This window comes from Anopheles maculipalpis, chromosome 3RL (genome assembly GCF_943734695.1).
Source record: "Anopheles maculipalpis chromosome 3RL, idAnoMacuDA_375_x, whole genome shotgun sequence".
Lineage (NCBI taxonomy): Eukaryota > Metazoa > Arthropoda > Insecta > Diptera > Culicidae > Anopheles > Anopheles maculipalpis.
Window position 1 is genome coordinate 62,463,710 of NC_064872.1, and position 27,629 is coordinate 62,491,338.

A 27,629-nucleotide genomic window follows, 5' to 3' on the forward strand; every position below is an offset into this window, starting at 1 on the left:
ATGTTCGTTGTCTAATAACCAAGCTCATGCATATCCACTCGGTATAATACCACTTATCTAACGTAGCATCATCTCCCCGCTTTGCCGGAGCGACGACACAAAATGTGGAAAAAAGCACACGGATTCAGCCTGCGCAAGGTGTATTGGTGGTTTTTTTTAATATAATTGCTTTTTTTGTAACTTTTTTGTTGTTGTTTTTCATTGCAGATGACGTTTGTAGGGAATGTGACAAGGCAACCAAGGTAAAGATAGATTGATTGACTCGCAACGGAAAGCAATTTGATTATTCTTTTTTCGGTAAATTTCTATGTCACGTACAAAAAAATACAATTTTTTTTGTCTTCTATCTGATCTGTTACTAAAAAAAATACTGATAATGATTACTTTCTACCGATTAGAAAAGTGCCGCTATCACGAACGTTGGACGTGTCTGACGTTAAGTTTCTTCTGTCAAACTGTCAACAATTCAAACAACTACAACCGCCAAAACATAATCGCAACGAGCTGAAGCGTAGCTGGGGTGTATTATTTTAATCGCCGTGAAGTTGGTTTATCCCTTTTGCATTACAACGTTTGGAATTGTAACACTGATTACGACGCTATGGGATCGCTGAGCAGCAAAATTTCTCCATCCAGCGAAAACATACTGGATACGAGCAGCGATTCAAATCCAGATCCCCGTTCGCCTACACTCTTCATCAACAGAAGCCCCATCAGTCAAGAGGTAGGTACAGTAGTCTCACTTTTTGCTTCCTATCTTTTCGCTTTCCAGTGTAATTTATAATATATCGCTTTTATAGCATGCTGGTGTATCGCGTGCATCGATCACAAAAGTGAAAGATCTCACATCGGTACTCGCGGAACCGTCCGCGAACGTTCTCCAGACGCCGTGCAATCTGTTGCCGAAGCGTTTCCAATCCATCGTTGATCCACGTTCGCCCAGCACCTTTAACAGAACTCCGCTAGTCGTGCAACCGGAAGAGATTTCCGATTGCTCTTTGACCAATGTGGTATCATCGCTACAGTACGATGAAAGCACCATCAATGCACCGGACGTGGAGGAACATCTGGATGCATCGTTCAAAGATTGTAACACTCAGCTGCCGGATTTATGCAATCTTCAAATCGAGTACGATGAAACGGCACCGATCATTGATGCACCAAACGCGAAAGAGATGACCATATTCGAGGACGCCGAAGTTATACCCTTCACAGGTAACGATCCCCGTTCCCCTTCGATTGCTATTGCCCGAACGCCAATGGTATTGGTTAAGCATGACGATGGTGATGAGGAGCAAAAGGCAACGAAACAAAACAACGCACTGCAGGTAGCGGATTTGCAAGCACTCGAAGGCGACGCCAAAGCGAAGGTTGAAAAGCAACAGCGCACCCCACAGCAGGACAACTCGGGTCGGGGTGAGCAAACACCGAAAAAGGATAAGTTGACACCAGCGGCTCTAAGGGCGGGCAATCGTACACCGTTGGGATGCATGACCAACATCGGTACGGTATCGAACAACATACGAAAGCTGGCATTGGCTGGACAGATCAAGCAGAGCATTATTGTTGCGGACGAGCAAAAGTTGCTACCCCGCAGCAATGAAATCGCGAACAGTGCGGAAAAACAAATCAATCGTTCGCGCATTCCTAAGCTAAGAATGTCGTAAAGGAGAGCATTTCGTCAATATTTTTAATCATTTCCCGTTCCCCAGGATTTTTCACATTACAAGTTTGAATAAATAAACATCAACGGCCTGGCAGGGCTTGTACCCATAATAACAATGGTGAGTAAGCAAAACTGAATGTGGTGAATGGTGAATCTGAATTCTGTTTATTTTTGTGATTTTTGTGAGCTAAATCAAAACTTCAGGTTACCTACAAGGGGTAATGGAGAAATAGTTCAAGTTGCAATTTAGAGATTTATTTACAGTTTCGCATCAATTTCAACATTTTGAAATTTCCCGTGGGCGTTTTGGCGAATTTCGTGGTGAATTGTCAATAGGGACTTTACTATTCGTTTATTATTTTCACCGGGCTGCGCCGTAACGTCAACGCTCGGTACGCTTGATTCCACGTAAAAACATCACAGTAAGCACCGGCAACAAAAACAGACAACATCGCGGAGTACTATTTTCAGCTCACCGCTCACTCTCCGTTCTGCTTAGCAATATGGCTAATCGTAATCGTAGCAAGTTTGCACCGAAAGAACAAAACGCTTGGAATGTACCGTTGCAATCCAAAAGCGAACCTGCCAGCGGAAAGCCACGGAAATCGTCCACCGGTAGTACCAGCAGCGCCAAGATGGTAACAACGCCGTCCACTACGACGGAATCCAAAATCCCGCTGCCTACGGTGTCGTCAAGCATGCTGAAGAAATCGCAGGACAAGTTTAATCAGGTGCAACGACAGCATGCTGAAACGGCGAAAAAATATGCGACCGAATTCGTGTCGAGCGACGAGGAAGAGCTGGATGAAGCTGGCGGCGGAGAGTCGTATGATCTGGCCACCCGTAACATACTCGGGGACGTGTTGAAGAATTACAACGGCATTGATGCGGACGTGGGCAAAACGCAGGAATATTTGCAAAATCTGCTCGAATCACGCAATGCCGTGTGTTTGATCTGCATCGAGACGGTGAAGCGCGTAGACAGGGTAGGTAGCGACTGCGAATACAACCCCCCTCACAGTGCCGATTGTGTAATGCACTCCAGCCATGGCCATGGTGTGTTCTATTTTCAGATCTGGTCCTGTGGCGCGTGCTTCACGTTCTTTCACCTCATGTGCATCCAGCGTTGGGCTAATGATAGCATGTCGATGAAGCGCATTAACCACGAGCAGCAGGAGGGCTACTACAACAACCGGGGCGAGTACATACCGAAGCCGGCACTCAATGTGCAATGGGACTGCCCGAAATGTCGCCGGGAGTATGCGCCAGGTGAAATACCACGCCACTACGAATGTTTCTGTGGGAAGGAACGGGAACCGGCGGCCCATCCCTGGTTGATACCGCACTCTTGTGGAGAGCTGTGTGAGAAGCAGCTTAACCCAGCGTGTGGTCATACGTGCCGGCTACTGTGTCATCCCGGACCGTGCCCCCCGTGTCCGCAGACGATCAGTGTATCGTGCCGTTGTGGCGTTTCGCCACTAAAAACGATCCGCTGTGCACAGAAAACGTGGACCTGCACCAAAAAGGTGAGTGATGCTCGAAAAACATGATAATTCTATTTAAAATTAAGGTAAAAGACTAGAGGAGGCACTCCAGACGATTTTTTTCCAAAAACTGAAGCAAAACCTGCATTTTGATAATTGCCTGCAAGTAACATAATCGAGGTTTACATCGATTTAGGCGTTTTTTTTGCATAGCGACAAAAACACTTTTCGCCCTGTACCAAAATTAATTTTATTTGTTTTATTTTCTTTTTAGTGTAAACAAACACTTAGCTGCGGAATACACGAATGTGCCACGCAGTGTCACGATCCGGGCAACTGTCCGCCGTGCCAGAATCGTAGCAAGCAGTCGTGTCTATGCGGAGCACAAACCAAAGAGGTCAACTGTCACGAATCACGCTGGCAGTGTGGTAGCGTATGCAATAAATCGCTACCATGTGGTCTACATCAGTGCGAACGCGTCTGTCACGGTGGTCCTTGTGGTGATTGTCCGCTTGGTTTGCCCCGTTCCTGCCCGTGCGGTAAATCGGAAACACGTGCCGCATCCTGTGCCGAGCGGATCGGAACGTGTGGTGATACGTGCGATAAGTTGCTCGCCTGCGGACAACACCGCTGCCCGGAACGATGCCATCAAGGAGCGTGTGGCAACTGTTTGGAACTGGTGCCGAAAGTTTGCCGCTGTGGATCAACGAAAAAGCAGGTCGTCTGCCACCGGGAAGCGATTTGCGAGGGTCGCTGCAAACGGATGCGCACCTGCGGCAAGCATCAGTGCAATCGGAAATGCTGCGATGGGCAGTGTCAGCTATGTGATCGGGTGTGTGGGAAGACGCTGCCCTGCGGGAAGCACAAGTGCAGCTCGATGTGCCATCAGGGTCCGTGCTATCCGTGTAATCAAAAATCGACAGTGAAATGTCGGTAAGTATATGCTTGGTATGCCGTTTGTGTGTGTGTTCTGATACAGTGGTTTTCAGTCTAGATTGGACGTAATATCCTGATCGATCCGACTTTGGATTAAGCGAGAAAAGCAGGATGGTGTGTAGCATGTAGTAATGAAAAACCTGATCTGAAATTCCATTTTACATAATTTTCGATGATTTACGTAATTTTGACGATGAAACTCGTCAAAATCGTATTACTATCAACTTGATTATCTGAGCGTAACTTGATTTCGATCGGGCTTCCTTTACGCTTGGTTTTACGCATTTGAAATCATCCATTTTATTATTAAACTGGACTGATAAAACCAATTTTAAAACATTTTCTGTTTCTTTTTAGCTGTGGTGGCACAGTGGTGGAAGTAGCGTGTGGTCGCGAAAGAAAAACGAACGCACCGAAATGTAAACTACTCTGCCGGGTGGCCTCCAAATGTCATCATCCCAATACACACCTTTGCCACACCGGCGAATGTCCACCGTGTACACAGCCATGCGGCGAGCGGAATGATACGACCAACTGTGAGCATCCGTGCCGGGCCAAGTGTCACGATGCGGTACGGGTGGTGACGCGTGACAAAAACTTCAAGCCCGCCGGTCCATGGGATGTTCCGCAGGAGATTGTCGAAGTGAAAGCTCTGCCACATCCGCCCTGTAGCGAGAAGGTACCGGTGATGTGTCTCGGTGGGCACGAAACGGCCGATTGGCCATGCTCCAATTCGAAACCTTCGTCGTGTGGTAGACCGTGCGATCGATTGTTGAAGTGTGGCGTTCACCGTTGTCCGCTGCCCTGCCACAAGGTAACACATCGGGCCAGCACGACACAGGACTCGCGGTGTGAAGCATGTACCGCCGGATGTACGCTCGCCCGTCCGGATGGATGTGTGCATCCGTGTACGCTGGCCTGCCACAAAGCGCCGTGCAATCCGTGTCTGGTGTCGATCAAGGCGAACTGTTACTGTGGCCTCACGCAGGTGTTTTATAAATGCCACGAGTTTTATCCTTCCGATATAGAGGGTAAGGGTCCGGAAGAGTTGGCAGAGTTGAACGTTAGACGCGAATCCTTTCTTAGCTGTGGTCAGAAGTGTATCAAGAATGTAAGTATTCACAACGTTGTGGACGCTATTGACGAAATTGTCTTACTAAGACTGTTAAGGGTTTTTGTCAATACAAATCTCCCTAAACAGTACCTTAAAAGGCAGATATTCTCAATAGAGGATGACGTGTGTGTAAGTGGTTTTATTAATTTTTATCTCACGTTTTACCGATCCATGGATAGTTCCCTTGCGGGCATCGTTGCTTTTCCATCTGCCATCCCGGACGCTGCCCGAATCCGGAGCTTTGCACGAAAAAGGTAAAAATAAGCTGCAAATGTGCTCATCGAAAGGCGGAAGTGTCGTGCAAGGTGGCGCGCAACAATTCCACGCTCGACTGTGACCAACAGTGTGAAGCAATCCGTGCCCAGAAGCAGGAGGAACAGGAGCGCAAGGAACGGGAAGAGCGAGCCCAACAGGAGCTCGAGAATCAGCGCGAACTGGAAGAGTTTGAGCGCAAGTTTAACAAACGAAAGTACCGCGAAAGGAAACGGCATCAGGTGCAGGAGGAGGCAAAGGGGCGACATTGGGCTGTGTACGTGGTGCCGATTGTGGCTGTGTTGATAGGTGTAGTTTTATATGTTTGGTTTGTGCAATAAATTGTGTGGATTTTGTTTTTGACCTTGTCTTTTCTGTTTGAATGAGGAAGCGTAGTTGCATTAATTTAAATAAAATAAATGGACGATTAGGTATGCCAATCGCATGTGAATTTTATATACAATTTGTAGTTTTTTTATGTTTAGCATGTATTGATTTTTGTACTCAAAAGATCTTACTGTCCGCAGAGGATCCATGTTCTTTTATGAATACCATGAATGAGATTTTCTATTGGTCAAGCAGTTATAAAAGCCGGCTTTCGGACAGGAAAGTTGTTTGCTTACTAATCGAGCATGGTACAAGCTACTTTGAGTCTATTCTTTAAGAAAGCTTAGTGGGGCTTGATGATCCATGATCCGGGAGTTGCGATTCGAGATCGGATGTCCAAGGAGCTGATATCCGGGATCCTAGATTCATGATATTCTGGATCTGAGATATGAGATCCCACCGCGGCTTCTTCCAAGCAGTTGGAACATTTGAGATTCTTCCCGCATTCGTGTATCCACGATACATACATTTGTAGTAGCCAATAAAACCTTCAACTAAAGAGGCACGAGCCTGCTTACCGCAATGTCAGGAGAAGACAGGCGCGCTTTTGAATCTTATACTCCCGAGACATGTTTAATCTACTGCTTTTCTAAGTACGATAAAGTGATAGATTGCAGTTCTACCTATTTTAACCGTCGTAGTATCTTTGCCGTTGACGTTCTTCGTTCATCGAAAACAATCCACAAATTTGGAAAAAAATTCTCAGTATTTCCCAGCAGATACGCAATTATTTAGTGTCTTAATTGAAAATCAAGCTGGATCACATTCTATTCGCTGCTATGGTTATGGAATAATCACAACAATTTTTTCCTAGTTCCTTTGGTAGATGTTGTATTACGGGATGTTGGAAAGTCGTAATGAATCGTCCAGTGTGCGAGTAAAGCAATCATTGATATTACTGTCATCACGAACAAAACTTCGGCACGATTCCTGTAAAGATAACAGCAATGAAAGGGTGAAATAAAAATTGCAAGTTCACACCATCATCGAACTTACTCGTACGCTGTACCACAGATCGTGTACCAGTAGGCTCCTTCGTTGGGTGGCTTGACAACGCAATGGAAATCATAGTACCTTCTGTTGTACGTATCTAGGCATAGATCTGTATTTGCGTAGGAAGTGTTGCTACAGTTACCAATCGGTTGATGTCTTCCGGAAGATACAGCGTTTTGGGGATTAAGCACGATTGCCAATCCCAGATAAAGCAAAAAGTGTCCAACAATGTACCCATTTAAAATGTGATCCACAAATGATTGGCTGCAGGTAGAATGGTAAAACAAGCGATTAATCTACGCTTAAAAATTGTAAGTTTGCAATGCACTTACCCCGATGGACTGCTTCGATTACTTTTTCGATCAAACTTCCAGAAGATCGTCAGCACACATAGGAACACCCCGATTACAATGACTTTTATCGGAATCCCAAGGACCGTGTGTAACGGATAATTAAACGCCAGGAATAAGACCGATCCGAAGGTCAACGAAAGACTGGCAGAACCAATCGTTACCACTAGCTCCGTGCGAAACGGCCCAGATGCCCAACGGTTATGTGTTGCCGGGTCCAACCATTTGCGCATATTGTGGAAAAGGTAAGAAAAGGTAAATGTGGTTACCGCGAAGAACAGTAACAGTGTACAAGGCACCGAGTAGACTCTTTCGCCCAACATCGGTTCCGTTTCGTGCAGCGTCCAATGGAGAAACTTGATACTGATCATGTCGAACGGCAGATCAAACAGTACCACCAACATTCCGACTGCGATGTGTTCGGACCAGCGACACTTGAGCCTTAGTTTTGAAACGGCCCAAAATGCTTGATAGTAGAAAAATGGATCTAGCAAAGGGTGGGGAAAGTGATGAAGATTACCAGTTTTAAAAATCTATTTCGCTGTTGATACTTACAGACGAAAAATATGAAGATAGGAATCTTTTGGCCAAACAGATCGGCCACCGTCGGGCTGAGCCAGATAGTATCACCGTACGGAGAGAAGTACATGCTTCCTTCGATTAACACACCACTGAGGACACTGCCAAACCAAAGGTAAGGCCAACGACCTCCTCGGTGTAGGGCATGTCCCAAGCATAAAAACGCTCCGATGATACAGTAAACTTGACTGACGATGTAACTCGGCTGGAGGGTAAAGAGTTCCACCGGGTTACGCACACTAATCAACCAATCAGGAAAATCCTGTAACATAAAGCAAGAAAATATTTAGTTTAGAAAGAGACTTTTTCCTTACTTTACTTCAGCAATTGCCTGTCGAAACTGCTCGAAGGTCCGTACGTTCCCTAGGGCAACCATTTCTCCGCTGAAGAAGTTGATTAACTGACAACGTTAACAGTGCCAACAAGTTCGTTTATCGCTTGTACCGGTTCTTCCACCAAAACATGTGCCACACACAATTCGATTATCTATAGAAACTGAATGAACCCACACGTACACAAACAAGCGCTAATTGTAAGCATAGACGTGGCAGTATTATTGCAGATGTTAATCTCTTTTCCTATTCTTCGAAGGTCATCAGTACAGGGACACGAAATGATTAATTTAATTATTTATTTGTCTCACTTTATTGATCGCTTTTTTGAAGGTGATCTGTCAGATCGTAAAATTGTTCGTTGGTTTCTTTAAAAATAATTAATAAAATAATTCCATTGGCATTGCTTCTCCCTACTTCGGAGAACATGTGCTACAAGCAAAGAGGCGCGCACTCGTCTAGTTCAGGTGCATTAGTAAGATTAAGCGTATCAGGCGTGTGTTTGTGTGTGGTCGTAGATAAAGTCGAAAAAAATGACTTTTCAAAAAAAAAAAACTAACTCGTTCAAGGCAATACGTGCGCAAAAAGATTATTGTGATGCTTTCTGTTATCGCTGTAGAAGCGTTAATCCTTCTTTGGTTTTTTATAGTACCATGCGGCCAACAGTACGGAGCTGCTCAGCACGGTCGAGATGCCAAAGTTGGCCAGCAACATTTTGTCACCCGAGTCCAACATGATCGTGTAGATGCGTGCTGTGTACCGGAGGATGGAGTACAAAAAAGTTGTTAAGGGAAATACGTTTGCAGAGAATTGCGTTGAAATCTTACTTGAGTTGGTAAACGCCGATATGCCCCACGTGATCAAGCTGACCGATTGCGAATCTTTCGATCGCAAGATGGCGATCAGCTGCATTACCTTGCTGGTGGCTCCCACCGGTGTAGTTAATGGCTACAGGTAGAAAAAATGAATAAATAAATTTTTGAACCAGGCGCTAATTGGTCATACTGGCCACCTACTTACCACAAGCATCATCAGCAGCGAGGAAGGTATAATTGCGGTAGCAAAGCCAATAAACACTGCCAAATAGATGGCAGCCCACTGATAGGCCCGTTTGCCAAGTAACGACTCATAGTGCAGCACGTAGTACACCAGCACGTACTCCTGCACCAGCAGAATCGGATACTCCAGGTAGGACAGGAAGGCATACCCGTTGGTGTAATTGTACAGCATCGTTACGGTGTAACTGCACAGTTCCATTAGCAGCCCGTTCACGCTCAAACCCTTGGCAGACTGCAGCTGCCGGACGGTTTGTATCTGTGGCACCTTCGACACGAGACATGATGCGATGGTAACGATCGACAGTACATCCGCTATTACGTACAGCAGTCCACTTTCGTCCAGCAGTCCCATTTCAAACACTTTTCACTGGGAGGCACAACAAACCCTAAAGTGAACTGACGCTGGTGTTCTCTTCCTGCGCTGAATCAGTGGTCGTCGATAATTGGATGCCTTCCCTTCACATTACCTGCGCGTGCATAGTGAGACCCAAAAAAATTTGCTATTATTATGGTGTTACATCCTAAAAATAGAGAACAAAATTCAACCCGTGTGATCCGTTGTGACGAGAGCGACACAACGTTTTTGAGGCACGCAATTGATGGGTCGGAGGCACTCCCAACCGGGACGTGCTGCATTTTCAACTCGCCCCAAACAACGTATACACACCTTAACAATGGGAATCATCACGATAAACTGATATTGTTCCTCCGGTGTCCTACGCCGAGTCCGGAAGCCTTGCTTGGGTATGAGTTTTCGAAGAATCTTCGATGGTCTCAGTCGACCACACCAAAAGCTCCGAACCACACAGCGTTTCGCCCTTCACTAACAGCTATTGACCGCTCGGCATTTTTACGCGATAACCGACGACACCGGGGATGATGCGCGTAACAGCGGGAATGGCGATAGAAAATAGGGGATGAAAAACAGACAGGAACAACATCACCACCACCACCACCCGGTACGACAGCTGTTCACGGTCAGTTTGGTGCAGTGCCGTTACCAATACTACACCAGCACGCATCGTGAATATGTTTGCTTTGTTTACAATTGGTGCAAATGCATGGACTGCTGCGGCTATTATCTTGACAGTTGACTGGGATGTGCCTTCGTGTGCGTGTGTGTGTGCGCATGATGTGAGCATGCGCAAGCATGAGCATAAATCGCATTCTGATTTGAAATCAACAAACAAATCAGTACATTTTAGTGATGATGTGCAGAGATTTTTGGTGATTTTGTTACCCATACAGGAGACCAAATGTTTGTTTGTTGTTTCTAATATCCTTACCATATTTGGGACACCTATTTAATACTGATGGATTTCAATTACTTCTCCTCATCACTCGTCCTAATCAGAATATCTTTCAGAACAGATGTGGACTGAGTGACCGTGTAGAGCCCTCGACTCGAAAGGGAGCTCGCGCGAACTGAAACCCATCATATGGTATGGTGTGGGTTTGAATCCTTATAGAAAGGATTACTAGCCCCAGTCAATTTTTATCGGTGATTTAATACTTCCAAGTTTCACTGATATATCTTATTCCTTTTGTGACGCATTTGGCATCGCAAAAAATGTAGTAATTAAAAGAAAATTTGAAAACAACAAAGGACTACAGTATAAGGAAAGGTCCAAATCGTGCCTACGGAGACGTTCACTTGTTTGTGAATTATTTGTCAACAGTTAAATAAGTTAAAGTACATTACTAAATAAACTGATGTCCTATAAGCGTGCGAATAACCTTTTTTTTCGGATATATTTTAGCTTATCACAACGAGATAAGAAAAATGAAAAAGAAACAGTTCACATTTCATTTACATTTTCTGCTAAGGGCTTCTTGTTGTTATTGAATTTCTTTTTCTTTTTGTATTCGTTCTGCGCGCGTATTTGTGTTTGTTTTGTGTGTATGTGTTACTTGGAATACGTGTTTCGGTTTTTAGCTACGATAATAACTAAAGCACATTTCACAACTTCTCTTCCCTCTTTTCGTAATAGAATTTCCCCCCTCATTTTTTCTCTCTACCGGTAGAACAGAAAACAGAGAAACAATTAAAAAAAACACATTAAAAGTGGGAAAACACCTACCGCATACATTGTACATACATCGCACAAAACGTAATAGAAAGAAAGACCGAAAGAGATCGGTTTTCAAATTAACTAAAATATTACACATTAAACATTTGTTTGTTTAATTAAATAGGAGCAAAGAGAAAAAGAAACACATAAACATACGAAAAAAAAACCGAAGTGGTAAGAAAAACTTTGAATTCCAATAACCGAAAATAATATTAAGATGATAAAGGGAACAAAACAGTGAAAAATAACATTTAGTAAAAATTCGTTCTACATTTTCCTGTGACAGTCCTGTCAACTTTGAACGGGAGAGTGAGCGAGTGGGTGAGTGAGAAAACAGATAGAGATAGAGATAAGTTAAGCTGAAACTAAGAAGGTTTCATTCCCACACCTCAAAGTTTGCTACTTGCTAATTCTTCTTCTCTCCTCTCTTTTACTTGTACCCTGCCCCCCCCCCCCTCCCCCTATCAATCCTTGTCGACTCTTTTAGGGGGTTGTTTTGCGCGGCGGCTAATTCTCTCATTTGTATCGGTTTTACAACGACTACTACTACCATTATCGCTATTATCGCTATCTGACCACGTGTCCTTACGCACTAGAATTAATATTTTTGTTTGTTTTCTTTTGTTTCGTTTCCCCCCATGCTTGATTGTGGTGAGATGGGTGGCTAGCGGTTGGTATATTTGTATGTTAGCAGTGCATTGTTTTTGCTATCCTTGATGAATCCTTTCCTCCAATACCTGTCCAACCCCAACCAAAAATCCTCTAGTTATTAGATATTGCCTTCAAACAACAAACACTCGAACCATATTTCTGGCAGGGCGCAATGCAACGGTTGTACACCCCGGATTTTGTTACTGTCGTTGACTACACTACGAACTAACGTTTTACATAAAAAATAAAGCATATTATCAACGAATTGTTGCTGTGGTTGTTGTTACCTTCTTGCTATCATGAGTGTTATTCTCTTTTCCCACCGTTTTTTTGTTTTTGTTTTTTACGATCCGTGTTGTCTGGTTTGTTTTGGTGTGTAAATTACAAGCAGTCCGTTTAAAGTTTCAAGCCACACGGGGGGGTGGTATGTTACGCAATAAATAGTTTAAAAATCGCTCGTTTGTATGCAGCAATCCAATTTCTTAGCTTATCCTTCACACGTACAGCAATGTTTGTGGTGTTCAACCAGAGGAAGGGACAACAATAGACGGGAAGACAATGATAAATAACGAGCAAAACAATTTTTGTCTTAAATTTTATCAAAAACACACACTAACGACGCTTGGCAGCAGAAAAAGAACAGAAAAACCATCGTTGATTAAAGGAAACAAACACACAAAGTACTACGTAAAACGTAAAAACAGATAATAGAAACAGAGATCAACAGAAATCAACGACCTTGTATTACGCACACACATACACAGTTTTAACAAGTACCATAGCAATCGAAACACACAACACACAACACTGAGCGGATGTGAATAGAATAAAAAAAAACGATAGAGTAAAAATATTGATAAAATAATCGCGCCAACGCGCTTGAAACTGGTTGTATCTCTAGCAAGAGAATAGTACGGTTTTGATGGATAAAATTGTTTGCTTGCGGGATCCTCCTCACAGCAGAGGGGAACAATCCAATCGGCATTGTATAAGTGTGTTTTGAATGGAAAAACAATTTCCTTCCATTTTGTGCACACGCTATTGTACATGTTTTTTTTTCGATATCTTTTCTTAATCACTGCATATTAACAATTTTTAAACCATTTAAAGAACCACACCCCCCGAGTTCTAATTACCGATAACACACACACGCAATCACGCAGTTGCCCCATAGTGGAACGGGAAACCATAGAGTAGTGTATCAGAGCAGAAGGCTTGAAATGGTTCCGCACGCGTGTTGAAAAATCGTACTTTACCGTAAAGGTATCTCTCCTAGCAGGATTTCTGCATGTGTGTGTTTGTGTGAGTAAAGAACAGTTTTTTTTTTCAGGGAAAGGTTTGTTGAAACTGATGGCTTAAAAGTAATCTAAGCGCAGTGTTGTAGCGTAGCGCAGAAACAGCAGCTGAGTGTGGTGGTAGGCGTTGTGTGTGTGTAGAAGTAGTAGAAGTCATCTTAAAAATTATGAGCATTTCAAGCAGGCACCTTCTACGTCGAAATCGAGTACCATCAGTTTGGTTTCCTCCGTACCATTGCGTGAGCCAACGGCACAGATTAGCTTTGTATCGTTTGCACTGGAAGGAGAAGGAAAGCATGTTTAATATTATGTATTTATGACTACAAAAAAGAGACCCGTTAAGTCTTACCGTATACGCCATACAACGCCACCGGAACCGCCAGATTCTAGGGCCACTAGATTGCGGATAAATTCGCCCGTCTTGACATCCCACAGCTTCACCGTGCCATCGTCCGAGCTGGTGATGACGAAGCGCGAATTGAACTGCAGACATGTTACGGCGGATTGGTGTTTGTTTGGTCCTGTGAAAGAAAAACAGTCGATTAAAAATAATTATTTAATTTTTTATTTATGCCACATAATTTAACACTTTTTCAGAAACCCAATTTATTTTTGGTTTTTCCTATCGATTTTTTATTTAGTTTTGGTATGCTAGAACTAAGTGTCAAACATCCTCGAAATTATTTACAATTGAATATGACGGTCCAGTGCCGTATTGTCGAAACATCCTCGAAATGAGAACAACAATATTTGTGTGCACGATAAAAAAAACCATAGGAAAATGGCAAAAATTGTTGGAATACCCTGTACCTGATAAAACGTATGATTTTAGAAATAATTCTCGAAAGTGTCAATCAACTTCGCAAAACCCTACGTATAATTTATTAGGAGAATATATTGCGTTCGTACCTGAAAGTGTCTGCAGACATTGACCGGTAATGATGTCCCAAACCTTTACGGTGGAATCGGCATTACCGGACACGAGAATGTTCTGTCGCAGCTCCATGCCCGATGTGAGGCTCTGGTGTCCCATGAGCGCATGTTTACAGGAACCCGTTTCGGCATCCCACACGCGTATCGATGTATCCAGCGAACCGGAAACAACATGAATACCGTCAAACTGGAGGAAAGAAATGTGAAACAGAACGAGTTAGATATGTGACACGGAATCAAATACAAAAATCAGCCTATGTTTGTGCTTACCTGCAATGAATAGACACGGTTCGTGTGTCCCTGCAATGTATGCAGACATTCCTGACGCTCGGGGTTCCACACCTTCACCATGTAGTCGTACGCACCGGACACTATCAGCTTACCATCGTACTGCACACAGCGGACGGCAGCCAGATGGCCAACCAGCATGTGTAAGCAAGTGCCCAAGTTCACATCCCAGACGCGTAAAGTAGCGTCACGCGAACCACTGACGACTCTGTTCGGATGGTAAATAAAATATTTTAATCGATTAAATCAGCTTTCTTCTTACTAAGGAACGTCAGCTAGGAAGATTCCCTCAACTCACTTGCTGCCATGTAGGTGCATACAGCGCACGGTCGACGTGTGACCGTGGAGTATGTGCATGCACTGTCCCGTGTCGGCCTTCCAGACGCGCAGGGTACGATCCGTACTGCCGGAGATGATGATGTTGCCCGACATTTGTGACGACCACACACCGCCCGTATGACCAGTAAGCGTTCGAAGGCACTATTGAAAGCAAAAGGCAGTACGAAATCATTAATATAAATCAAACACCACAAAAACACCGCTTCCATGTCCGTACCTTCCCCGTAATGGCGGACCAAACTTTGAGCGTATTGTCGTCCGACCCGGACACGATACGATTGCCGCAAAATTGAAGGCACGTAATGACATGATCGTCATGGCCCTTCAGCACCTTCGCCGTACGGATTGGGCGCGAGCGCCAATTCATTTCGATGATGTGCTGGCGCATGTATGCCGCCTTCCAGGGCGACGATATCGGTGGCATGTTGCCGGTACGACCCCGCTTCGGACGATCCGTCGATGGTTCGATACCGATACCGCTCTCTTTGCACTTTTCCTTCCACAGCAGATTGTCGTCCGCCAGGAAGCGCCAGCTGCGACAGGTTTGGGCGGCCCGGAGCAGATCCTTCGGCTCCAGGTAGGACAGTACCTGCAGTGCTAGCTCCTTTGGCAGCAGTGAGATAAAGTCTCGCTGGAACTGGGGTTCAATCACCTTCATCATGTGGCGCACCTGGGTCGGTTCGCAGTGTTCGATCAGTCGATCCACAGCTAGCAAGCGTTCAACGTGCGTCCATCGCTACGGAAGAAAGATAGGGAGAAAAAACAGATCATAGTAAGCATTGCAAGTAATCAGGACTAGGGAGGCGCACACTGAGTAAGCGTGAATTTCTCACTACATAAAGAGTCACTCACTCATTCCCCCATGAGCATAATCTCACTTCTCACTATAATGAGAAGTAAGATTTTGTTCATAAGGATCTTTTCTCATTATTCTCACTAGGGCCGACTAATGACTCTCTCGCTCACTCTTTTTTGGCTGATACTCACTCACTCTCTCACTCATTCAATTTGTTTGCGAAATAACTTAGGAGGATGCATAGGGTCCAAGGAAAGTGCTTTTTCACCTCATGGTATTACTTTGCATACAGAGTGAGCAAAAATAGTGAGAAAAACATGCTCATAATAGTGAGAAGTGAGATTTTGTTACATGGAGTGTGAGTGAATGAGTGAGGATAAACCGAAAAGAGTTAGTGAGTAACTTATTGTAGTGCATTACTTTTTTATGAATCTTTAAAGAGTGAGAGAATGCTTCAAAATCTCTTTACCAACAAGTGTTACTAACCTGGAATTGCATCAACCATTCATTTAGCTCTGGAGGAGGATTATCTTTGGTCGGAATAATGGTTCTTGGTGTCTTGCGTTCGCCCAATGTGGATGATGTAGGTGTAGTTGTGATCTGTAATTTAAAGACAATTTTCGTCAAAACTCTCTCCACAGAGCGCTATATCTCTAGTGTATTCTTACATTCATTGGGCTTCGAAGGGATGATCGCGGCGTGGTCAATACACCGCCATTAGACAATGAAGTCACACCGTTTGATGCTGCCGGTGTCGTTGGCGCCGCAGCCGCTGCTGCTGACCCAGGCGATCCACCATTAACCGAACCTGTACTGCTAGTACCAGTCGCCGTAACAGTCGATCCATCCAGTGCCAACCGTTTGCGGCTGCTGTAGTTCAACGATTCGGTCGACGGGCTGCTATTATCTCCTCCGTATAGTATAGTTCGATTTTCCGTCAACTTCCGCTTCCGATGAAGCCGTGGTGTTTGCGCATCGTGTAACAGATCGTCCGATATCGTGTCCAGGTGCGTATAGCTCGAAAGATCAACGTCACGCGATGGTAATTCATCCTCACTGCTAGCAAACCCATCCTCGTCTGTATAATCGCGGCAGGTACACACCTCCTCATCCGTTCCCTCCTCACAGTCCGCCCAATCCTCTTCGTCGATCTCCGGTTCGCTGGATTCGGGCGAGTTGGAGGTGTTTGTGCTGGCATCACGCTGCTGATGGAAGGAAGCTACCACAACTTCCGGCACAACGGGGTTGGCCGCGTCCCTTGTGGCGGGTCCAGCCGGAACCGACCCATTGACCGTTACCACACGTGAAGATGAGGAGGATGTAGAGGATGCGGCGGCGATCGTTCCCTCACCGGTTCCAGCTGCTCGATGGTGATGAAACTGTCGTCGATGGTGATGTTGAGAGTTTTGCTGAGGCTGCTGCTGCTGATGTGTTGGTGACCCACTGGGTCGAGGTTTCGATTCCACCTCTTCCACCTTCGGCACAATGCTACCGTTGGCGGAGGTTGATGGAAGCAACTCTTTGCTTCCCTCGTCCTTGGGAAAAGCACAGCTGAAGGATAGCTTGCCGGATGTTCCGACCGGTTCCTCCTTGAAGGCTCTTCCCCCGGAACAGCTGGAAGGCGCCACCGTGGAAGAATGTTCCGACGAAACTGTTTTCATTGCTTTAGAATCCACTTCGTCGTCGTGATTTTCTTCCTCCTCCTCCTCTTCATCCTCCACATCGTCATCTTCCTCGCACAAAGGCTTACTACTATCCGCCGGTTCGCTTTTGATGGTGGCACTAGTCTCTTCGTGAGAAGACGAAACGGATGAGGAAGCCGAATGAGATGCAGTCGGTGGCAAACCGGCCGTGGAACAAATGTGCATCGACACATCCTCGTTGTGCTGTGCCGTCGTTGTCTGTGAATGGGCCGGCGAAGAGGAGGACGAGTACGATGCCGTCGATGAGGTGGAGGAGCAAGGATCGTCGTGATGCGTGTCAGGTTCGTCCTTCGTCTGCACATCGGGCACGATGAGTGTGGTTTCTTCTACCGCAGTAGTGCCAGCCACACCAAACAGGGACCGATCCGAGGAAACGCTATCGTTTGAGTTTGCATTCAAAAAGGCATCGGCAAGCTCCGGTTTACATTCCTTTGCAATCGGTTTCGCATCTGCGGACGTGTCGTTCGACGAGCAGGAGGAAGAAGCCGACAAGGAGTTGGAGGAGGTTGCAAAGGAGGACGCAATTGGTGACGTCTTGGTGCTGCTGGTGGAGCCTCCTCCGCCTCCGGTACAGTGCTCCAGCTCTTCAAACTTCATGTCGTTCCATTTAGCTAGACTAGCGGAGAGGGCCATCGTAAGCTCGTAAACGGCGTACCTGGTTGTACAATTGTTCTCGGTTTCCCTATTATAACTACTACTAAAGCTATCGCTACCAGTGTTGCTTACGTGCGGCTTACCGCTAACTTTTTTACCCTCCCGATGGTGTTGTTTCTTGTGCTGATGATGATGATGATGATGATGCTTCTTGTGCTGATATCTACTGCTCGTTGGCGTGGTTGTGTGCTGTGCTGGCGCTCTCGTATTTAATGCCGTGCACGTCGCCACCGATGTAGAAGAGGAGGAGGAGGATGAGGAGCAGGAAGAAGATGTTGCACCAGGAATTTCGACAGCTGGTTTAGAGGACGCGTCTGGCGCCGACGCTTCTGTGCAGGATCCGTTCTCCGATGATGGTTGCGGGTCTGACGGTTGCGTTTCGGTGCGCTCGTTCGACATGGGACGGGGATGTGTGTTATTTAAAAATTCTAAATTCAGTCTATCGCCAGATATCAGTGATCTGTTTCTTATCAAAAAACCACCCTCCTGCTCGAAATCGCGTCGTTCGATCGCGTCCATCGATTGCACATCGTCCAGTAGCAGTTCTTCATCTTCCTCGTCGGCGGCGGCGGCGGCAGCAACAGCGTCGACCCTGGCGTTGGCCATGGCCGCATTCTGTTGCTCCTCTTGCTGTGGATGTTCCAGACGATCTTCGATGATTTGCTCAACCAAGCTGAACATCACTTTCTTCGGCTCTTCATGCTGCGGATGTTCCAGACGATCCTTGATGATGTGCTCAACCACATTGAATGAAACTTTATTCGGTTTTATCGCGCTCAGTTCCACATCCTTTGAGCAGGAAGGACTCAAACTGGACTGGCAATTCTGTCTACCCTCCTCCTCCTCCTCCTGCTCATGCACATCGTCATCGTCATCCTTCAGTTTCCCGCAACAGGTGATGCTGAGATTTTTTATCTCACTCAGACTTGCCTGAGCATCGCTATCGACCATCGTGCTGTGATCGGGGCCATCGAAGCAGTCTCCGTTCGATTTTCTCCTTTCATCCTCATGCTCCTCGTAGTCCTCGTCCTCCTCGTCGTCGTTCTCATCGTCCGCCGAGAAGAATTCATCGCTGAGGCGCTTTGGTTTAACTGCGGCAAGCTTTTCGCTGATGGTCGTCAGCTTACTGCCGATACCACCATCATCACCCTCACCGGTGCACTCCAGTTTTACCACACCATCGTTGCTGCCCGTTTCGTCCACCCGTTCCATTGCAGGCGTTTCCAGCAGGATCGGACAATCCAACTGCTTCCGATCCACCGGCTCATCGTCGTGTCGCAGGCTACCATCGATATCATCGCTACCATTACTATCCATGCGTAGCAAGTGATGGTGTTGCTGCGTCCGATCGCTTTCTACGGCGGCGATGGTGGACGAAAACAACCGGTACGGCTTCTTCTTTACGCCATCGCTGTCATCCCCGGCCACTGACAGTGGTGTCACACCACTGCTTGGGGTGTTGGTCGAACGATGATCGCAAGCTGTTGTCCTCGGTGTACTGGTCCCATCGGTGCTACCGTCCTGCTCCAACACGTCGTTGTCATCGTCGACGGTTTTGATGATCGTTGCGCTGGTTGTTGCCGCAGTTATTGCTACCGCAACGCACGTCGTGGGTGATTTGATACAGCTGCTCAGAGGGCTCCGGCTGGCCGGGTGGCTAGCGTCATGGGAGATGGCGGGTTGTTCTTGTTGTTGCTGCTTTCTGTCTTCAATGCTCACGGTACATTGTTCTGCCATTCTTCGGCACGACGACAAGGGCAACGGAACGCGTTCGCATGCACTGTGTGGTTGGCGTACTATGGGCTAAAAAGATAAAGGAGACACACAAAATAGCTTCGTTAGTTTTGGTGGTCAATACGGTTAATTAATCGACAGGATTGTTTTATTTTACTAGACACACTTAAGCCAGTTCACAATGAAATCAATCTAAAAAAGGTGTTTTTTCAGCAATAACTATCCAACAATTAAGGGCAAATCGATATAAATTCCGGAAATTTTACAAATAAATAGGTATTTTTACTGCTCAACGTTTACATAGGCAGAGTAGAATAATTATGTAAAAAGCATTCTATAGGAAAAATGAAATTCCATTGCAGGACAGTTAGCAGGACAGCCTAATTATTGCTGTCTGCTAAAAATTATGCTCGCTTTTTTACAGCTCTTCCATGAAGTTCAGTTGATGATTCATCTAGGCTACAAAATAATCGAATGCAGCCCTAGGCAGTAGAGGCAGCTTGTTCAATACGTTTGTCCGATTATCGGTTCAGAATGATGGGCGGATGGAAGATACAACTTTCTCCACTTCGTTCTTGGCTGCAATTGAAGGGTCAAAGAACACTTTTGTCACAATCTGTCCCCCATTAGGCATAAAACTCGTTGCGGTTAGAATTGCCCGCAGAAATTGCCAAGAAAGATCTTCAACTTTACTCCAATACATTGTTCAAACAATTGAAAATTATTCAATTGTTTGAACTGCTTCAAATATAGTTTGCAAGTACACATCAGATGCACAAAATTGTTGGACGAATTGGTCTGAGGTTTATCTCAGATCTAATATGCGCCTTCAAGCGCTTTCATTCCAAACCGATACGCATCAGCATCAAACCGTATCTAAACCGTTTTCCCGCACGCTATCAAGGATTTACTTTCGTGCTGCGGATACAAACAATGTTTGGGTAGCCAGAAACGATAGGTCAAGTCTTCCACCAGGTTTCAGTGGCAATGAGCGGGAAGAAAGTAGTATGTGCTTTTCAGCAACTAGACTCAGCAGATTTCAGCAACAACTCAAGGGGAACGTGAGAGGTGGAACAGAGCACATAAAAGGGCTGTGGAGCATATCTGTACGCATTGCCACCACGGGTGCTACTGTTGCTGCTGACACAGTGGTAAGGAGCCGCTCGCAGAGTTCTGCACAATTTTCGAAGGCATCAGCGCTTTTGATGCTACGATATGTGCAACATCATCAAACCTCGTCATCACACGCTTCATCATCATCATCAGAATCAGCAGTGGTGGTGGTGTTGGTGGTGCATCGGATGTAGTTAAAAAACGTGGTCTAAAATTAAACTCAGAACAGAACCTCGCCGCAGCACTACACTACGTCAAATGGCTGATTTGGTGTTGTGTGCCTGACCGCGTGGAGGTCAAAAGAAAGGCGGAAAAAGAAGCTACAATCAGTAAGCAAACAGGTTGCAGTGGGCCCACAGGCATTCACATATGGGAAGAGTCGCAACAAACCCTAAGAGAGCAGAGAAAAAAAAAACGATTGAAACCTTAGGCACAAAAAATAAACCATAATAAAACAAAAGAACAACAACACTATCACACAAATACACACACTCCGCACGACGTCATCGCCATTTGGAGACGCATTTGTGTGTTGCGCGCTGGCTGGCTGGCCCGCGACCCACCCAACATACACGCATCTTTTGCCACCCTGGCGCGTTTATTAATGCGTAGTTGATGTTATTCCTTTGTGAAGGGTAGTTGCAAGAATCGTGTGCCGTGGGGAGACGTTACAGGGTGACAATCATTGACCACGTGATATTATGCGTGGTTCGAGACGACGGAGTTATAAGCAGAGAAGGAGCTTTGATGTCTTTTTTGTATTGCAAAAAAAAAAATGTTTGATTGACAAGCCTTGTCCTTGTGCTTGGTCTAGCAAATATTATATCGATCAAAATTCGATCAAAACTTTGCGATCCAGTGTCCCCTGAAACTACGACCGATATAAAGAATGCCACTTTTGTCCAAAAGCCTAGTCCAAAAACAAAAAGGCGATCCGACATGTAGTTACCCTTTTTGCACGTTTTAATAAAGTCGTTCGTAATCACCTCTCTCCCAAGGATAGCAAGCAGGAGGGGCAAGTTCTGTGGGGGTTTTTTTTTTTGTTGGTATGTCCTCCGTATGTCCATTGCATTGCACGCTGATTATCATCAGGAAAAACGAGTTTAAATTCTTCTTCTTCACATAACCCGGTCGTTTTTCTGGTTTTAATTAATACCGCATAGCTGGGGCTGCTGGGAGCTAGAGCTCTGCCTGCGTCGTGCACCATTTTATGCTGTACTTCAGCAGCAAGTAGTAAAGAGAGAAAAAATGTTTTACATAAAAGAAATCGAGAACAGTCGATTTAAGAAGAGAAGCCTAAAACTGCACCAACCGCAACCAACCACAAACATTCGTCTCGTATTTCGTCTACCAACAAGCAAAAAAGACGAAATCGGATTCGATTCGGTTCTCTAATGTCGTCAAAGTCGCCACAAAGGGTGGTTGTCCATCGTCAGACCCAAGCCATCAATTTGGTGGATTCGATTTTTTCCTGTTTGAATCACACATACACACGGACACACACATAAACTGGTGTTTTGTTTTAAATACCGTTTTCCTTATCGGTTACTCATATTTGATTTTTTGCTTTCTAAAATTCCAAGAAACAGAAAAACAAACCACAGCTACTGAATTAAAACATTAATAACGTTACGGATCTAACGCACACAAACTGGGTAACCTTGAAGAGTTGAGCGCGAGGGTTCACTGATTTTAGGGAACTTTATTTCGTATGGAAAAAAATGCATGAACTTACAGAGCACCCCTCTAGGCGAATATGGCGCGGATGGCGAGTGCAATCAATTTACCCGATCGCATACTGCATATGCAAAACGATGTCAGCAGACCAGCTCGAAAAGCATTGACTAAAAAAAAGGGTGTAATTATCCTCCTGAAAAATGCATAACAACGCAATGCACCACCACCATTAAAAGCGGGGTCGATCGGTAATGATTATGGTGCGTGTGAGATGGCCACATCGATCGAACACACCGCCCGGCTAGAGCAACCTGTGCGCCCCGCTCGACAAGAGACATCCGGAGCGAACGAAACCGTTTCTACGACAAAAGCAGGAGAAAGGTTATTGTCGTCCCAGCTGATTGGGTGTAAGGAAGGGAAGAAATCTTGCGCACCCGGATGGCACATAAAGCAGCCAGCAGCAGCCACTGCTCGACAGCTGCCGTGCCCAGAGCCCAGACACGCACAGCTGATGCGTCGGGCTGCTGGAGGATGCTGCCCGCCAAATGCCAAGATGCAGCCGCGTGTGACTGAGCAAATTCAACAGCAAAGAAGACAAATTGTTCCACCACACATTGCACCGGATGTACGGGGCTCTCACTCTTTCCCTCTGTCTTCCTGGGATGCGATTTTTTTTTTTTGCTTTAATTTTCTTCCTTAAATTTATCCTTTAGCCCTTCATCTTCTTGGTAGGGCAAAATGAAAAGAAAGAGAGGTAGGGCAAAAAAAAAAAATGGAAAGAAAAAAAAGGAAAGCGGCTGCGGCCCGCACAACGGCGACAACGACGGATGAACAATCGCGCAGGTTAAAATGTGCGAAGGAATTTTATGCACAGCAGCATAGCATTTTTTTTCGTACCTTTTTGTTGGTTTGGTTTGGTCCGTTGCAAATGAGCGACTTCCTCTTGTGGCGGGAGGAAGGAATCATGCTGGCCCACCAGAGGATAATAGAGTCCTCCGCCACGTTTGCAGGAGGTTTACCTTTCTGCAGTTTGCTTTCCTTCCGGAGCCAGGTGCATGGAGATGGATTTTAGGATCGCACATGATTTACGGTTTGAGGTTCCCGTTGAGGATTCCAAATGTGTTGGCATTTGGATCTCTCATCGGTACGGAATAATAATCGTCGTTCGGTTTTCTGGTGCACCGCACACACACACACACACCATACAAACATCGGGTCATTGGCTTATGTAAATACAACACACAAATCCTGAGCGGATGATGAGCCAGACCCGTGCATCAAAGCACCTGTTTTTGGGGTGGAAAACATAATCGAAGCTGCTTGTGTGTGCGTGTGCATGAAGCTCTGATCTTTTCGGTCAGTCGACGAAACCACCCCAACCAAAACCACACCATCTGTCGTAAAGAAAGGCAAAGGCATAGTGCGTTTCGTGCTCCAATACAATACAACATGGCGCAGAGCGCCAGAGCCACAGGAGGGTGGATAAGAAAAAGCCTCTCCCCCAACACAAAAAAAGAGATGAACGACGGGCCAAAAACGTGAGTAAAGTGGATCATCATCATCTGTTTAATTTTTTTTTTCCTCACTGTTTTACTTGAAAGGTTTCTGTCGGTGGTTCTCTTGCGAGTGTCGAGAAGATGTTGGGCGAACAGAGGAGATTTTCAGAATTTTCCATTCCGCACTATTTAAAGGCAACATATTTTTACAACGAATGAATGGATAGGAAGGTACACAACCACACGGCAAGAAAAATGCACACCAGCCGAAAAGTCGGCTTCCTTCCTTCCACTTTTTTTTTCACTAAGCTTATCATGCAAATGCGGATAATCGGCTTACGCGGCGTGTGGGTAATACATACTACGGGCGGTTGCAATGGTGTAGTAGTAGCCACCGTCGGCGGTGCCTTTTTATGTGTGAAACCACTTTTCGTGGAACGATGGACATTATGAATGTGTGAGGATCAAAAGGCAATACGCGCGATTAAAAGCAACATCTATCAAAAGCCGATGGAGTAGGAGATTATTATGAATAAAAAATGTTGTAACATAAACCCCTTGTTGAGCAGTACACTGCTCGCGAGAAAGGGAGAAATATTTAATATTCTAAAAATTATTTTAAAAAATTTAGTTCTACACTTTAGCGACAGGCCGCGGCCACTCAAACGCAGATTCTCTCAGGCTTTTTTGTATGATGCTTTCGCCTATATTTTTCCTTTTGATAGGATCTTTTGTAGGATGGTAAGAAATACTTCAAGTACCGTTCTAAAAGTACTTAAAGTACACTTTAATATAATTCCGGTCGCTAAATGCTAGAGATAAAAAACCTTTTAGCAACCGGATCAAATACATTGTTAGTGTTTTGGATGATCAAAATTGTTTTGTCGTGAAAATATTTTACACAAAAATTACTTTTATCCTCAAAAAAAAGACATTTTTCTTTATTTTGGATAATTATTGCTACGCACAATTGTTTGCCTTTTGTTTCCCAATTGTTTTATTCTTTACCGAATTGTTTTGCCGATTTCTTAATCGATACAATGGAACGTTTGCATCACTTAGTGAAATTTTTCAAATCTATAGAGGAATACGTGGGCTGCTAGATATATTTCTGTCCTAGGCCACAAAAAGTGTGGCTAGATGTTATCTGATATTTTTATTCGAAAGTTTGACATTTTGGAGCATAATCACACTAATAACGTTTTGACATGACATGAACAAATCAGTTATGAAAAAAAGGAATTGACCCGTGAACATTTTCGTGCAATCATTTTTCACAATTTTCGAAGTCGACTATCAAGACAAAACTGCTATTATGATCTCAAATCTTTGTATGGTGATGAAGCACCATCCTATATCACTGTTAAAAACAGCTAATCGGAGCCAACGCTCGCTCAAAGATTAATTTCGAGGAGATCGTCCAAAAACGGCCGTTGTGTCTGAGAACATTGATACCGTTAAAGATCTAATTGCATAAGATCGTCATGTGACATACCGTGAGATAGAGGCATCTTTGGGCATTTCCTCCATCGGTATAAACACTCTTTTGCACAAACACCTAACCCTAAAAAAATTTGATGTCGTTTGATCCCGCACATGTCGACAATCGCTCAAAAAAAGGCTCGTGTCGATTGGTGCAAGGAAATGTTGAAAAATTACGATCATGGTGCTTCAAAAGATGTTGATAAGATCGTCACAGGTGACGAATCATGGATCTAAGCGTACCGTGCCGTGTGGGTCTTCAACCTCGAGTAAAATCCAACGAATGTTATCCGTGGAACAAGCACATCGGATCAGATGGTCGCCTGTTTCTCCGCCAAAACTGGGCATGTAGCGACTGTTCCGCTTGAAGAACGTAGGACGATCAATTCTGAATGGTACACCACAATTTGTTTGCCAAAAGTCTTCGGAAAAATTCGAAAAATGGACAGCAGAAGACGGATCATTCTTCACCATGACAATGCGAGCTCTCACACATCGGCTCAAACCATCGCTTATTTGACCGGCCGGTGGTCAAAGATTTTTGTCCCCAGAAGAGCCTGTTGAAGCGTCCAAAAACCACGTTATGGAGGTATGTCAAATCATAGTAGAAACAGTTCTACGACAATTGGTTTGAGCGCATGTTTGAGCGCATGCAAAAAGTGTATGAATCATGCTGGAGACCACTTTGAAAAGGAATAAAGCAACTTTTGATGGTAAATCATTGCATTTTCATTATTGGGCCAAAAATATAAACAGCAGTCTACGTATTGCAATCATACAGTGGAATCTTGCATTCATTGAGGGGAGATCGATCGTGGACCTTTGCAATCAACAATCGAATTTCCGTCGAGTCGAGTTTTGAGCTCCCCTGTTAAACTGGCAAAATGAAAAATACCAACCAATAGTTTGTTTGCATTACCACGCGCTGTGAACGAGCACTGACAATATCAGGTTCTAGAGAATATGCCGCCTTCAGCTTATGCACACGAAGAGGAGACAACTTATAGATCCATTGATCCGGACATCCGGGTGGATCAGAGTTGTAAAATCGAGGAGCAGCGCCTAAAGGCCACTCCACGAGAGATTTCTAAATCAAAATTTCAGGTTTTTATGAATGTTTGTCCAAACGTTGGAGCAATCAGGAAGGCGTGTTATCCTTGCGCCATAGTTTCCTGGTGGAGATCGTTTCATGCGAGCTCAGTTCCAAGACTCAATGGTTATTTTGAACGTACGATTGGTAAGCCTGATCTCTTTTTGATGATCGAGTTTTTATTACCACGCCAGCAAGCGTATTTTTCACGTATTTTTCGATTGAAACTTACTGGCAATGCTGGAGGACCTTTCGGCGAAAGTGCTTGGGCTTCAGATTATGCACACGTTGTCTTCTCTAATGCTCACTGTTTGCTGATCTTTGGTGATGCGGACAAACCACGATCGATTGGTTTCGGCTGAAATTCTCGATTCTGCAAACGAGAAGCTTCACGAAACCGTAAGCAAATGCATGAAGCATGGGCCGTGCGGTAGGGCGTATCAACTGGCACCTTGCACGAAGGATGGAGTATGCTCGAAGCACTTCCCGAAGTGTTAAGATATACCACGGAGTTATGTAACGTAGCCCTGTAACCGGGTCAATTGACTAGTGTTTTTTTTTGTGTGTTTAACAATCTGTCTCACTCGAAGAATTTTCAGAATTTACAAACTGAAATCTGTCCATTTAAGAGCCTTTTTTGGATAAGGTGGTAGTTTTTTTTTAAATTAAATATCTTAAGGAAAAACCTTAGTTGATTTGTAGGTTGATTCAGAATGCTGTCGTTAATTTTTTTCGTTCCAAATAAACCCATGGTTCACTCAAAGAGCTCTGATCGAGTTCTGACGTGGAACACGAAGAAAATATCCTTTTAGAATAATTTTTGTATTTTCATCGGTATTCATCGCTACAAAGTCTAGGTTCGTTAAATCATACCAAGGAGGAGGAAGATATTGAATTGATCAATATCTCCCACCAGCGCACATCACATGGTCAGTCAAATCAGACAAAATCCACTTTATGTTAACAAGCCACGTTGCCAAACCATATGAGTCCGTGTAGTGAATGTTTTACTGTGGTAAGACACAACCAAACACGAGTGTTCCTACGTAGTTCATACCATAGTTAAACAACTTTAAACTAATCATGAAACGCGTTACAGTTTCCTGCGGCTTTTGTAAGTCTTTCTTCCTATGAGAACTGTTACCACATCGCCTT

At 44.8% G+C, this 27,629-nt stretch overlaps 6 protein-coding genes across 6 annotated transcripts in view; 3 read left to right on the forward strand and 3 right to left on the reverse strand.

Moving 5' to 3' along the window:
* Window positions 1-27,629, forward strand: part of LOC126562633 (calcium-binding protein E63-1) — a 219,496-nt gene that overhangs the window by 161,169 nt on the left and 30,698 nt on the right. The window lies entirely within an intron of this gene.
* Window positions 567-1,695, forward strand: LOC126562589 (uncharacterized). The gene is made up of 2 exons (XM_050219138.1): window positions 567-724; window positions 801-1,695. The coding sequence occupies exons 1-2, from the start codon at window positions 602-604 to the stop codon at window positions 1,665-1,667; spliced, it is 990 nt and encodes a 329-aa protein (XP_050075095.1). The 5' UTR covers window positions 567-601; the 3' UTR covers window positions 1,668-1,695.
* Window positions 2,170-5,801, forward strand: LOC126561568 (NF-X1-type zinc finger protein NFXL1). Its single transcript, XM_050217799.1, has 5 exons — window positions 2,170-2,652; window positions 2,740-3,192; window positions 3,425-4,083; window positions 4,444-5,197; window positions 5,380-5,801. Exons 1-5 carry the CDS (start codon window positions 2,170-2,172, stop codon window positions 5,791-5,793), a joined length of 2,763 nt encoding a protein of 920 aa, XP_050073756.1. The 3' UTR covers window positions 5,794-5,801.
* On the reverse strand, window positions 6,832-8,032 carry LOC126560866 (uncharacterized). Its single transcript, XM_050216815.1, has 3 exons — window positions 7,738-8,032; window positions 7,165-7,669; window positions 6,832-7,096 (listed from the first exon to the last, which is right to left on the reverse strand). The coding sequence occupies exons 1-3, from the start codon at window positions 8,030-8,032 to the stop codon at window positions 6,832-6,834; spliced, it is 1,065 nt and encodes a 354-aa protein (XP_050072772.1).
* On the reverse strand, window positions 8,658-9,512 carry LOC126562995 (solute carrier family 66 member 3). The gene is made up of 3 exons (XM_050219602.1): window positions 9,114-9,512; window positions 8,921-9,041; window positions 8,658-8,845 (listed from the first exon to the last, which is right to left on the reverse strand). The coding sequence occupies exons 1-3, from the start codon at window positions 9,501-9,503 to the stop codon at window positions 8,718-8,720; spliced, it is 639 nt and encodes a 212-aa protein (XP_050075559.1). The 5' UTR covers window positions 9,504-9,512; the 3' UTR covers window positions 8,658-8,717.
* Window positions 13,308-27,629, reverse strand: part of LOC126563507 (F-box/WD repeat-containing protein 7) — a 31,564-nt gene continuing 17,242 nt past the window's right edge. Inside the window, exons 3-11 of the mRNA XM_050220152.1 lie at window positions 18,602-19,685; window positions 16,194-18,508; window positions 16,012-16,125; window positions 14,947-15,465; window positions 14,689-14,870; window positions 14,373-14,598; window positions 14,079-14,289; window positions 13,519-13,690; window positions 13,308-13,446 (exon numbers count right to left, since the gene is read on the reverse strand). Coding sequence (XP_050076109.1) covers window positions 13,335-13,446; window positions 13,519-13,690; window positions 14,079-14,289; window positions 14,373-14,598; window positions 14,689-14,870; window positions 14,947-15,465; window positions 16,012-16,125; window positions 16,194-18,508; window positions 18,602-19,619 — 4,869 coding nt within the window. The 5' untranslated portion in view covers window positions 19,620-19,685 and the 3' untranslated portion in view covers window positions 13,308-13,334. The remainder of the gene's footprint in view (window positions 13,447-13,518; window positions 13,691-14,078; window positions 14,290-14,372; window positions 14,599-14,688; window positions 14,871-14,946; window positions 15,466-16,011; window positions 16,126-16,193; window positions 18,509-18,601; window positions 19,686-27,629) is intronic.